Source organism: Terrapene carolina, unplaced genomic scaffold (assembly GCF_002925995.2).
Source record: "Terrapene carolina triunguis isolate 2854851 unplaced genomic scaffold, T_m_triunguis-2.0 Scaffold232, whole genome shotgun sequence".
Classification (NCBI taxonomy): Eukaryota; Metazoa; Chordata; order Testudines; family Emydidae; genus Terrapene; species Terrapene triunguis.
In genome coordinates, this window is record NW_020664583.1 from 6,024,181 (window position 1) to 6,038,119 (window position 13,939).

At 40.9% G+C, this 13,939-nt stretch overlaps 1 protein-coding gene across 2 annotated transcripts in view; it reads left to right on the plus strand.

The window, feature by feature from the left end:
• Nucleotides 1–776: 776 nt before the first annotated feature.
• Nucleotides 777–13,939, plus strand: part of PFKFB4 (6-phosphofructo-2-kinase/fructose-2,6-biphosphatase 4) — a 60,623-nt gene continuing 47,460 nt past the window's right edge. For both annotated transcript variants that reach the window (XM_026656683.2, XM_026656684.2), the window contains exon 1: nucleotides 777–971. In XM_026656683.2, the coding sequence (XP_026512468.1) occupies nucleotides 869–971 (103 nt within the window). In that variant the 5' untranslated portion in view covers nucleotides 777–868. The remainder of the gene's footprint in view (nucleotides 972–13,939) is intronic.

Below are 13,939 nucleotides of genomic sequence, written 5' to 3' on the forward strand. Positions count from 1 at the left end.
GCTCGCCACTCTCCCCCCGGCGGCCGGGGGAGGGCGGCCAGATCGCCAGGGGGAGGGCGGCGAGCCCTGCTGTGGCCCCGGTCTCCCCGGTGGCCACCGCGCCGCGCCGCCCCGCCCCCCTCCAGGTGCCGCCCCAAGCACCAGCTTGGGTGCCTGGTGCCTGGAGCCGGCCCTGCCTGTACAGTCTCTGTTTTTTAAAGTATTTATTTATTTGCATGGTTAACCAACATAAGTGATTTTAGCACAGCCATGGGAAGTAGTAAGCAGCAAAAGGATTGCAAACGATACTGACGTTTCTGTAGGTCGAGCAATAGGTTTGATTTATTTATTTTTGTTTGTTTGACCCAATGATATATTTAAAAAAAAAGGGGGGGGAAGGGTTGCTATATGATTAAGACCGTTTTTTGAGAGGGTCTGAATTTTGGCCTCAAACTATTTGCTGCTCACTTGGAACCATTGTAAGTGCCGCAACAAAGAACTCTGGTTTCTCTCGGCCTCCCATCTCTCCCAGAGGCATGCGAACTGAATGGACAGCCAGTAGGGCGCTTCCAGCCCCCCTCCCCGCCCCTCCGCCTCGTGTGCGTCGGTGGGTAGCCCCGGCTTGTGGGGGCTTCGGAGCTAGCCGCCCCTCCCTGGTGCAAGGCTCCGGGGCGGGGTGTTGTACGGTGCACCCTTGCCTCCCCTGCGCTGTTCGAGTCCGGCGCTGGGGGCGCGTTTGCTCAGTCCCTCCTCGGCTCCTTGTTCCGGGCCTCGGTGGGCCGAGGAGGCGGAGCTGCAGCTACACTCCGCCGGCTGCCGCTGCAGAGCGCCCGGCTTTTCCCCAGCAGCCGCTGCTACTACTGCCGGTGGATCGGGGCCCCATGCAAGGATGGCGGCGTCACCGGCCCGGGAGCTCACGCAGAACCCGCTGCAGAAGATCTGGGAACCCTACAACAACGGGCTCCCGGCCAAGCACAGCGCCCAGCGCGGGGGTCAGCACTCGGGGGGACAGGATCCGCAGGGGGAAGTGGCGAGCTGCGTTATAACTAGGAACAGAAGACACAAAGGGGTTGGGGGAGCTGAGCAGGAGACACAAAGGGGTTGAGGGTTCAGCAGATGGATAGGGGATTGGGCTAGCAGGATAGTCTGGGGGAGGTATAGTGCGGGTTGTATGCAGCAGGAAGGCAGGAGAGGGAACAGCTTATCTAAGGGGCGTGTGAGTGTGTAAAATACAATATATATCAGTACAGGATTTACGGTAACGGACTGAGAGACCTTGGGGGAGAAGTGCATGTTTTTTTGGGGGGCGGGCAAAATAGAGGGAGACTGTGCAAGATGTGACTCGACATAGGAGAAAGTGGAGGAGGTCATGTTTAGGGGACAAATCGGGGGGAGGGGACAACAGTGTCTCGAGCAAATCTGGAGTTGGGGCAATGCAGGTGAGGTGGTAATAGATGGAGATGGAATTGGTGGGTCATGGGAGATGCAAAGGACTTGGTGGAGAAGATGCATGGAAGAGGTGAGGTGGTGGAATTGGGGGGCAGAAAAAGACCTTCCCCGAAGATGAGATTGGTGGACGAGTGCAAGAATTGTTGTTGTGAATATTTGGGCCACAGGGCTAGCGTGGGTTAGGTGCTTGGGGAAGGGGGACAACACAGGAGTTGTTTTGGGCAAGGGATTTGGCAGGGGAGGCAGAGCAGGAGTTAAAATGTATGGACTGGGAGACATTGCAAGAGCTGGGAGGGGGGTATAATTTTGATGGTGAGGGACAGCGTGGCATGATCTTCAAGTTTCTTATTGTAAGCTACACTTGGCACATTGAGAAATGGAGAAAAATCTCTGATTTCTGTAATTTTTCTTTTTAGGAAGCATAAGGTGATTCATCTGGAAGTTCTCTCTGTTCTGTGGTATGGATATTTCCTTGAGGTGAAGTTGTGAGGCTTGAGGTAGAAATCTGGAGTCTGAAGGGAAATACAACTTGCCCTTTGAGTAAAGCCCTCTCTGAGTTGCTTAGAACCTCTTGTACTTTGCACTTTTTGCTACGCTAGTGCTTATAGAATCAGTAAATAAATCTGAATGACAGAGATGTCTCGTGCCTTTTACATTTTAAGAACATTTGGTTGGCTTCGGAATTCTCCAGCTCGCACTAAGGTCCCATCTATACTAGAAAAACTAGTGTGTTGTGGGACTTGGTTACAACGTGATAGTCCTTGTCAACTATTGATCTTATGTAGATGGGACCAAACTGCATTCCAGAACCTTGCTGTAAATTTGAACTTCATGTGTCTTCTGCAGCATGACTTGGTAACTCAATTAAAATTTGGTTTGGTTCCATCTACACTTGGAAGACTGAACCATACATGGTACTACCATGTTACAGTGTGGTAGTTTTAATAATATAGGCCAGATCTAAATAGTTTGTATTTAAAACATACAAAAAACCCTGTGAGGTCGCTCTTCCAAAAATACTGTAAATGAATGCTGGCTGGAAAGGCACTTTAGTGGAGTTGGTCTCTTTTACTTCATATTAACCAAGTAAAGTTAAGGTGTTAAGAAAATTAATATTCTTATAGCAACTAGTGGATCTCAATAGCTCTGAGACAGGATCATAAATGGTAAAAGGACCTTCCTCTCACATGAAACCCTTTCCCCTTTCCGCTGGACTGCAGTAAATCCTTTTGGTTTCCCTTTTAGATCCTTTCTGTTTAACTTACTCATTGTATTGCCATATCATAAATCATTTCTAGCTCAGCACAGGATTTATCTCTTTTTACAAAGCTGTAGCTAAGGCTGCGTGGAGGATTTATTTGCATCAAAAACAGATCTGTTAAATAAAAAGTGTGTACATTTTCACCTGATATGGTTTTGTTCATTTGTTTGTTTTAACTGCAAGATGTCTTAAAACAGTGGGCTGAACTCAGACCTGGTATAAGCAGATCTGATTGTATGAAGTTAATGGAGTTGCACCTCATTGGGCCAAAGCTAAATTTGGCCTAAGGAGTTTAACTACACGTTTCAGGTGCTTTTAGATGATTCTAAATTAGTTAATTTTTTAAAATGAAATGTTTAACTAGGTCATCTGTTATATCACTTAATAGATTTTTTTTTTTTGAGGTCTAGCCAACCAAGTTATTGGGCATTAGGACTTATGGTTTCAGGTTTTGTAACGTTGTAGTCAATTTTGTAAGAGATTTCATCACAGAAACTTTTGTCTCAGTTTAATTAAGTCTTATAGTCTTATATGCTTAAGTCATGATAACCTTATTGGGCCAAGTGGTTTCAATAGTACTGAATTCAGTAGTGGATGGACTGCAGTTATTGTGGTCTTTTAAGGCAAATACCCATGATCATGTTTACATGATCTAAAGCAGGGGTCCCCAACGCGGTGCCCGCGGGCGCCATGGCGCCCACCGGGGCATCCATGTGCGCCCACCTCCTGGCCGCCGGACAAGCAGCTGCCGAAATGCCACCATGAAGCGGCAATGTCAAGAAGTGCTACCGCCGAAATGCCACCGAATTTCGGCGGCATTTCGGTGGTGACGCCTCTTGATGACGCTGCTTCATGGCGGCATTTTGGCAGCGATGCCTCTTGACGTTGCCGCTTCATGGCGGCATTTCAGTGGCTGCTTGTCCGGTGGCCACGGTCCTTGGCGGCTGGTCGTCCGGCGCCCGCCCCATGGAAAAGGTTGGGGACCACTGATCTAAAGTATCACTTTGGTCCATCCATTAAAAAATGCTCCTAAAGATTGATTTATCAGATAGACTATGAAACTAATTTTTGCATATGAAATAAATCACTCAATTAAAAAAAATTGTGTAAGAGCAATAGAATATGGAAAAAATGGAAAACTACTTAAATATCAATTGCTACTGCAAAAAACACTTTGGAAGACTTAGTTACTTCAGCCAAACTTGTATCTGTTTTCAATAGATGATAATTTGTTACAGTGGCAGCTTTTAGATAGGTAAAGTGCTTCTTAAAAAGAAGGCCTGAAGAAACTAAAATTTCATGTACGCAATGGAAATGTGTATTAGAAATCTGTGAACTGATTATCTGCATGAATCTTCTCAAACAAAAATAAGTGGCTTCTGATGGTTATAAATAACAAGTAACCAGCTTAGACTTTTAACTGTTGTTATTAGACTGTCCTGTTTCTTGGTAAAGTTCTGTAACTCTTCCCACAGGCAAGACCTATTTAAATAGAGAAGCCTTTTCAACAGAGCATTAGATAACATAAAAATAAATTTGAATTCTTAAAATATTTTCTTCTGCTTATGCACATTTTTCCAGATTGGCCTACTTTTTTCACCTTTTATGTTTGTTACAGTATTATTTTTTTAACTGGTTTAAGATTTTATTTTTAAAAATAAGTATAAATCCTAATTATGCATATAAATGTTTATATTAATTTAAAAAATGTATGTTTGCAATGAAAACTTTCACTCCTTTAATTGTTGTAAGCTCCAAGCTAATGCTGTGCTGGAGCACAGAACCAGAAAATGAAACTAACTAGTTTATTTTAGCTCCTGTCTACATTACAGTTTTTTAACAGAGTCTGAAACTAGTAACAGGTTTCACAGTGGCAGCCCTGTTAGTCTGTATCAGCAAAAAGAACGAGGAGTACTTTTGGCACCTTAGAGACTAACAAATTTATTTGAGCATATAAGCTTTTGTGGGCTAAAACCCACTTCATCGGATGCATGCAGTGGAAAATACAGTAGGAAGATAGATACACACACACACACACACACACACACACACACACACACACACACACACACACACACACACAGAGTATGAAAAAATGGGTGTTGTCATACCAACTGTAACATGACTAATCAATTAAGGTGGTCTATTATCAGCAGGAATAAAAAAACGTTTGTAGTGATAATCAGGATGGCCCATTTTCAACAGTTGACAAGAAGGTGTGAGTAACAGTAGGGGAAAAATTAGCATGGGGAAATAGTTTTTACTTTGTGTAATGACCCATCCACTCCCAGTCTTTATTCAAGCCTAATTTAATGGTGTCCAGTTTGCAAATTAATTCCAATTCTGCAGTTTCTCGTTGGAGTCTGTTTTTGAAGTTTTTTTGTTGGAGAATTGCGACTTTTAGGTCTGTAATTGAGTGACCAGGGAGGTTGAAGTGTTCTCCGACTGGTTTTTGAATGTTATAATTCTTGACATCTGTTTTGTGTCCATTTATTCTTTTGCGTAGAGACTGTCCGGTTTGGCCAATGTACATGGCAGAGGGGCATTGCTGGCACATGATGGCATATATCACTTTGGTAGATGTGTAGGTGAACAAGCCTCTGATGGTGTGGCTGATGTGATTAGATCCTATGATGGTGTCCCTTGAATAGCTATGTGGACAGAGTTGGCAACAGGCTTTGTTGCAAGGATAGGTTCCTGGGTTAGTGTTTTTGTTGTGTGGTTGCTGGTGAGTATTTGCTTCAGGTTGTGGGGCTGTCTGTAAGTGAGGTTTGGCCTGTCTCCCAAGATCTGTGAGAGTGAGGGATCGTCCTTCAGGATAGGTTGTAGATCCTTGATGATGTGCTGGAGAGGTTTTAGTTGAGGGCTGAAGGTGATGGCTAGTGGCGTTCTGTTTATTTTCTTTGTTGGGCCTGTCCTGGAGTAGGTGACTTCTAGGTATTCTTCTGGTTCTGTCAATCTGTTTCTTCACTTCAGCAGGTGGGTATTGTAGTTTTAAGAACGCTTGATAGAGATCTTGTAGGTGTTTGTCTCTGTCTGAGGGATTGGAGCAAATGCGGTTGTATCTTAGAGCTTGGCTGTAGACAGTGGATTATGTGATGTGGTCTGGATGAAAGCTGGAGGCATGTAGACAAGTATAGCGGTCAATAAGTTTCCGGTTTAGGGTGGTGTTTATGTGACCGTCGCTTATTAGCACTGTAGTGTCCAGGAAGTGAATCTCTTGTGTGGACTGCTGCAGTGAAGTGGGTTTTAGTTGAAACTAGTAAGTGATTTAGCTGGGTCTAAATGTAATCTATGTCTACATGCAACGTTGTTAATACTCTGTTAGGAACTATAATGCTGAGTGTTATACGCGTCCCACCATCTTTGACAGAAACAGGGATTGTTTTCCTGTAAACAGGCTGTAAATCAGGTGTTTTACGGTATAGGCAGGATACTATAACTGTCTGTGTAACTGCCCAGTCCTCCTTCCTCCCAAATTTTTGTGCTCACACAGTATACGTACTGCTGTGTGTGTGGATGGGATCCCTCCCCAGATTTTTATAGAATACACTCATTATGCATAGGGGGTAAATAGTGAGGCTGTTGTTTGTACACCAGCATGGTTGGCACATGGCTTTGTTAGTAAATGATTCAGAGAAAGGGTGTCAAAACCTGGTGATTAACATCAAGGTTACAAACAGTGTGGTGGTATTGGCTAAGCTATTTAGAATGCAAGAAGAGAAAGCAAGATAAATGGTGAAAGGAAACTTTTTTTTTTTTTTTAAAGTATGTTCAATTGAATTGATCTAAAGTGGCAGTTAAGAGGTAAGGATTTAGTTCTTTTGTCTTGATAATGTCCCTTTAAATTACTTGTATTATTTTCTGTTTATCTTTTCCTTGTCTTTCTGTTTGTTTCCTGATATATTTCTAAAGTAGCTCGGCTCTTCCGATGGCATACCTGTGGTTAATTGGACTTTCTTTAACATTGAGACTGGATAATACTTAGTGGATTCCATGGATGCAGTTACCTTTACTGATCTTATCTGAGTTGGAAGAAACCATATTAGGTATCTCAGTAAACAGTTAGAACACATGAAACACTAATATTTTTAGATTCTGCCTTGACCATGATAATCCAACAGGAGTAAAAATCTGTATAATTTTGTACCAGTAAAAAGCACAACAAAGTACCATCTGAGACAGCTTGGTGTGAAAATATAGGGCTTTTAAAAAGTGTGTTGACTTCACTAAGGTAAAGTGAAAATAAATTGTTCAAAATGACACTGTAGCTGAAATAAGGGAATAAAACTCACTAAAAGTCAGCTAAGTGTCAATTTTATTTACATCCCCACGTAACTTTTACAGTAGTCTGTCTTGAAAGCATTCTATAACTGGTTATTTGGGTGCAACTGGGTATGTCTATAATTGGCCTAGATCAAAGCTACTTTCAGGTTCAGCTGTCGGGGTGCTTTAAGTTCTGTGCATCTAGGAATCAAATCTAAGCGTGAGATTTAATTGAGAACAGTGAAATATACTAAAGCTAAATACTTTTTTGGGGGGGAGAGGGAAGATTATAGAACAAAGGTGAAAAATAAAGGCCACGTTTCCTGCAATTAAAATAGTTTTTCCTGGAACTGTTTTTCCTGGAACTGTATACATCAGTTATTCTTAAAGATAGAATTTGACAAGTTGAGTAACTTTTTTTTTTTTTAATTTGAGATTCATATAGCACTGTAAAACTTGGTCACTTTCAAAAATATAAAGACAGACATGATCACTGCCCTGGAGAGCTTACTTTAAGAGCTTGTAGGGCCTTTATATACAGTTATCTGTATAACACGATGAAGGGGCTTAAATGGGGAGAAGGGGACGATGGTGGGCAGAGCAGCTGTAGAAGATGACGACTACAACAGTATTGTGGATAGGTGAGAAGAGGGGAAAGAAAGTAGTGAAAGGCAGATAACTCAGAGAAGGGAAGGTTACAGTAATAAAATGTTAGATGACCAAGATGAGGCAAGGTTGGTGTGGTAATCTCCTTTATTGGACCAACTTCTGTTGGTGAGAGATACAAGCTTTAGACTAGAGCTACACAGAGCTCTTTTTCAGGTACTGAGAGTGTCACAGCTAAATACAAGATTGAACAGATAGTTTAGCATAAGTAGTTAGCACATATAGTTAGCACATATTCTAAGGGACAATTCAAGGTGAAGTGGCCCATTAACACTCCTGTAGTCATAAGACAAAAAGGGATGGTTAGTGAGTTACAGATTATTGTAATAAACTGTAGATCTGTGACTTTAGATGAACAGTTTAGCATTGGGGATAGGGAAGATGTCTTACAGGGAAAAGCAGCAGGATTTGAGAAGAACAGGAATGTGAATGGGTGCGTTGAAAATCATACCAAAATTACAAGGCTGGTTCCAGGAGGGTACTGGATTAGTCAATGCTGGCAGAAAAGAGAGGCTGTGGAGAGGAATTGTGAGCAAGGATGCTCCATATCGCATATAGTGCGTTTGGGATGTCCAGGAGATAGATATCTGACAAAGAGTTGGAAATGTAAGACCAGTTTGAGAGCAGAGGTAAATTAGGAATCACCTACATGAAGGTGGTAATTGAACTTGATATGAAAGGGAGAGAACACACAAATGAACCCTGAGAGGCTTCCACAGATAAGGAGCGTAAATCTATAAAGCAAGTAGATCAGTAAAGCAAGGGGAGAACCAGAGGCATGAAGGAGGATGACCACAATCATCCGTGTAAAGACTGCATATGGATCTAGAACAAGGGCAGAGCAGTGCTCCATCCCCTCACTAGTTTGTTAGTCTCCTTGGTCAAGATACTTTTGTTGAAATGAAAAGGGCAGAAGCTAGATAGGAGGGGAAATCTGCCTTGGCAGCAGGAGTAGACAGTGGAGACAAAGAGAGGGAAAGGTGGGAGGAGAGAAGGTGACAATCGGAGAGACAGATGGGGCTGAGTGAAGTTGTCAGGATATGCATCATAGGTGTGTATCCGTGCTGACTGGAAAGAATTGAGGGTGGGAAAGCTGCTATAGGTAAGGGAGCGGGAGCAAGGTAGGAGAAGGAGCAGCATAGTGTAACCCTATCGTTCAATGTCCTGGTAATGAAACTGGATGGCTTCAAAGACAAAGTAATACATTAGAAATGCTGGGCAGAATTAACATGAATGGATGTTGCTTCAACGTGTGTATGTACAATTTTATAAAATTTGCTGCATCACTGGCTCATCTTCCAACCTGTAGGGCACTCCTAGTTTTGAATTGCTTTTCTAAGCACTTTGTTAGAGATGTAGCTGCTATCTGTCGTTGGAGGAGAATCAGGCCAGGGTTACTGCTGCACTCTTCTTTGTCTTCAAGATCAACATGCTTTTGCAAAACACCGAAACAAAAATATTTAAATTTGACAGGACATAGGATGGGACACAATATGTAGAACCGTCTTATTTGGGAGGGAGGTATTTTCAACCCTCTGTCTATTCTAGTCAGAGAGGATGGTGTTGGCCTATCTAAGAGCTAAATAGTGCTTTAATTTCAGAGACTAAGGGCTTGATACAAAGCCCACTGAAGTTAATGGAAAGGTTCTTGTTGTCTTCAGTGTGCTTTGGGTGATACCCTAATACTTCTGCTGACCATAAAAGTTGATTTAAGTACCAAATAGAAATGAGAAATTTATTCATCAGTTTTAAGTATGTGGAAGGGGAGGGACATTTTCACTCACATAAGTGAAACATAATTTTTAGGCAGTATGTAAACTTAAAAATAAGTTAAGACGTAACTTTCACAAGTTCACTTGTTAAATATTCCGGTCTGATTTCAAAACATTGACACAGCATGTGAACATCTATTGTGAAATAGTGCAAGTAGGAGGAAATAAAAACATCACTTGGTTTTTCTCAGTCTTCAGAAGTTAATAATTTTAACTCCTTTGTGCTCACTATTGCTTTTAAAAGGCTACTAGACAATCCTAACTTTACTTTATTGTGGGGAACCTATTTCCTTTCCTTTTCCAAAATTCATATGGAATCTAAAATGAAAAATTTGCTATGGAGTGCCAGGTTGGTATGAACAATGCTATTTCACATAGTCACATTTTCATCAGGATTACAAACTATATTTGTTTTTCCCAATTGTGTTATAACTTGTGGCCATATGACAATTTCTGTCTGTTGCTTGGTAATAGGAAAATGATTTGACAGGGTGAATACACAATACTTTTCTTGATGTGGTTACTTTTATAAGCTTATGCCTATTTAGTTAAAAAAAATCTTATTTGCTTGCATGCATTACATATATTTCTAAAACAAGACTGAGTAAAGTATGCTATACAGTCATGAAGTCCTGGATTGTAGCAGTCCAGATTCCTTTTGCCATTCTGCATGGTAGTGAATATAGTAAGGTATTATAGTGTTCTTGAAATGTCAGTTTCTATTAAGAATACTCTTGTAGTATTTTTCTTTTGGGAAGCAAGAATTATTGTAGACCTTGCATACCCTGAATGCATTGGAGGCAATTCTGCTAATCACTGCCATAGTATTAAAGTAATGCTTGCACTATGTTTTAGTGGTAGTATTACAATTTCCTCTTTAAACATTTTGTGTTGTAAACAGAATTTTATAGTTTGAGGTTTTATAACAGTTATTCTTTTCCTATCCCTCTTTCTTCCCTCCTTTTCGTTGGGTGCACTAATAATTAAAGAGCACAGGCCATCTAGACTAATTAGATCAAATTTTTATTTCTTGTCTCTTAATTAAATTGAAAGACGTTAAAGCCCAAGGGGGGAAGATCTCATCTAGTTGTCAGGAAATGGAGAAGGGAACAAAGCTTCCAATACTAAGTGGCATTGTTCACAGGGGGATGTGAAAATAGGGAAGTTTCAGTTATTTTTTAAAAAAGGGTTTACATTTTTCAGCAGTTTACATTGGCATGGTGGAATTTCTTAAGCTGCATCACCTTAGCCCTTAGGACACTGGCACTTTCCATGCTATGAACTAAATGAATACATACAGTAATGTTTCTGTACATGTGTTGTACTTTGTCAGGAGAGAAATCTATAGTTAAGATTATGTGAAAACTTTTGCTATCTCCTTTTTCTGTATATTTGAAACTTCCCAAAAAGTTCTCCCATTTTTTCTGACATTTAATACTTGATCTCAGCCAAATGTGACTTTTCCTCCCCTGGAAACCAATGAGAAAAATTAGTGTACCTGTTTTTTTGTTTAGGCGATTGTTGCAGGGAGAAAAAGTAAAAATCTTTATTTGTTCCTGCTGAACTCAAATGTCTGAACTTCAGAAGTTTAAACTTCCCAGGTGGCTAGTCCTTGCTGAGGGCACATCTGTCTTCAAGCTACCTTACTACTGAAATATTTCAAGCGTAATAGAGTATTTCCTCTAAGGTTAGTTACAGTATTAGTTGCAGGACTGTGGAGTTAAGTAAATGTACAGTACTGGAGATTATAGTGCCTTAAAGGCTAAGGCTGAATTTAGTTTTGTTCCTCTTCCCTTGCATATGTAGTAGCTGTCGCTTATTGGTACCAGTCTCTTTGTAGATGGAAGGCATCCCCCCAACTAACTTGGCATTTATAACTGAAGTATTTAGTGAGAGTGGGAATCAGGGCTGCTGTTGTAATTGGGATCAGCAAATTATTCCCTTGGCTTTCTAATAGTAGGGTGACATATCCAAAGAATTGTGCCTATAGTGATTAGAGCATCAGATTCGGTACATATATTAAACAGTAGGAGCATAGGTTCCTAATAAAGGGAGCCTTGTGAAATTGTACTTATGGGAGTTATTCTCCGTCTTAAGCATAGTTAGGCAAAAAACATTAGTCATATTTATGCTACTGCTCTTCACAGTTATGGAATAAAATGTGTAAGGGCTATCAGCCCATGTATTTCTGAATATAACCTGGCCACTAGATCCGTGGCATTCAGAAAAAATGTCCCTCATGGACACGCTGCATAATGGATGTGGGTTTTACAGCTTCTTCTACGGAATCTAGCACTAGTCTGTGATGGGACACTGAGGTATGTGGGCCATTGGTCTAATCAGAATGGCAATTCATATGTTTGTCAATGAATTACATTATCTAAAAGAAGTGATAGTGCTGCATGGTTCTGAACAGTCCGTAGGTCTGCAACATGAAGACTGGGGCATATTTACATGAGCACTTGCTGTGTGACAAGCTGGGATGTAAATGTACAGCGTTCCAGCATGCTGTGCACTAACTGCCCGTGTGTACCCTGCAGATGTGCACTAGAAGTTCCCAAGTTCATTTTCAAACTAGGGAACTTTTAGTGTGCTTCAGCAGGGTTCCCATGGAGAGTGCACAGTATGCTGGAGCACTGTTGATTTATACCCTAGCTTGGCGTGCTTGTGTAGATGTGCCATAGGAATCTGTGCTAGTTCAGCAATATGGAAAGTGGTGTCCCATTGTAATGCCATATTACAAGTCTTTGTAAGTGTTCCGTGAAATGACTGCTGTGGGAAGAAGGTTGAATTTGCATTGCTCACCCTAGGCAAATGTCAGTATTTATTGTAAGAATAATTTTGAAGTCATATATGTTAGCCATACATGTCATGTTAAAGTCTGGAAATTCTGTTCAGAAAGTAAAAAATCTTTTGGGTTTACACAGACCCCATATAGTATGTTGAGCGAAGCAGCATTGTGAGCTTTCTCAGCACATCAGTTGCATACAAATCAATTGCTTATTGTCAGTTTCTACAACTTGTATTCCAGTGCTTTCTCTGGATAACTGTTCAAAATTTGAGTTGAGTATTTCAAATGAAATCTGCAAAGATGTAAATAATGATACATCTCTTGGACATTCTAGGGTCACTTCGATTTTTCCTGTCATTGATGTCTCGTATCTGGGATTTTTCAGGGAGCTTGTGAGAAAAGCTGAAAGGAGAATAAATACCATACTTCTTCCATTTCACAAACTTCTTGTATCCCCCCTCCTTGCTATTTGGAATTACAGTTCGCAGAATTGAGAGAGAGGAAACATGTACCAGAAGACATTATGGTCCTGGCTTGACAAGAACGTCAAAGTCCGTACAGAGACAGTACTGCTTGGTTTGGTAGCTGCACAGGTTTTTACCAATGTCTTTCTGGAGTCTTAGAATAACATACAATCTAAAAGGAGTTTAAATTTCTATTCTGATTCATCCATTTTCCTGGAAAAGGAGTTTGTTTTCTGCAACCTTTGCTTGATACAGTACAGTAACTCATTTAACATTGTCCCACTTAACGTTGTTTCAATGTTATGTCTCTGGTCAATTAGGGAACATGTTTGTTTAAAGTTGTGCAATGCTCCCTTATAACGTCGTTTGGCTGCCTGCTTCTAAGATTTTGTGGAAGAGCAGCGACTTTACAAGGGAGCATTGCACAAGTTCTGCTTCTCCGCCTCTCCCTCCCCTCCCAGCTCTTCCCCCACCGTGTCTCCAGTCCTCCCCCTCCCTCCCAGAAAATCCTAAGTGCTGCTAAACAGCTGTTTGGCGGTGCTTAGGACTTTCTGGGAGGGAGGGGCAGAAGCGGGGAAGCACTATAATGAAACGCTATAGAGAAAGGAAATTAAATATCTGAATTAAGTCGGGGGAAAAAACTATTTTGTTAGGCTGTTTGTTTTTTATTGTTATAAAGGCCCTGGACTATTTACATATGTTCTTTCATTTTAGGCAGCCTTGTACTATAAAGTTTCATTTGTAGCCATGATGGATTAAAGGAAGGTAGTTGAATCCATACTGTTTTACCACTTAAAGTATTTGAAACACTTGTCATTTGAAAGGAATACTGCCAAGGTTTTCAAACCCAAAATTTAACTTGTTTTAAAGTATAATTTCATGAAATGGTCTAATTTTAAGCATATATATTGAGAATTATAGTTCTGGTGATGTTTTATTATCTTATCCTCTGTTGGCTGGACAACAGTAGTTAACACAAGCACTGTTTCTAGAGCTGTGGTGACATCAATAGTGTTTGGAAAGAACAAGAGAGTGCTGTTTTGGTATGATAGGGAACTCCATGAGGTATTAAACAGCAGCAGTCATGTTTGTTTAATCTCCACTTGAAAAACAGAAAAGGAGATGATTAATAGGGCTGAAATCTTGCATTTTAAGAAGACATTAAAAATTGAAAGTTTTAAAAATGAGACAAACATCTGTGTCCTTTCAGTGTAAATGCAGAACTGAGGTAGAAGGCTTCATCTCACACACACACACACACACACACACACACACACACACACACACACAC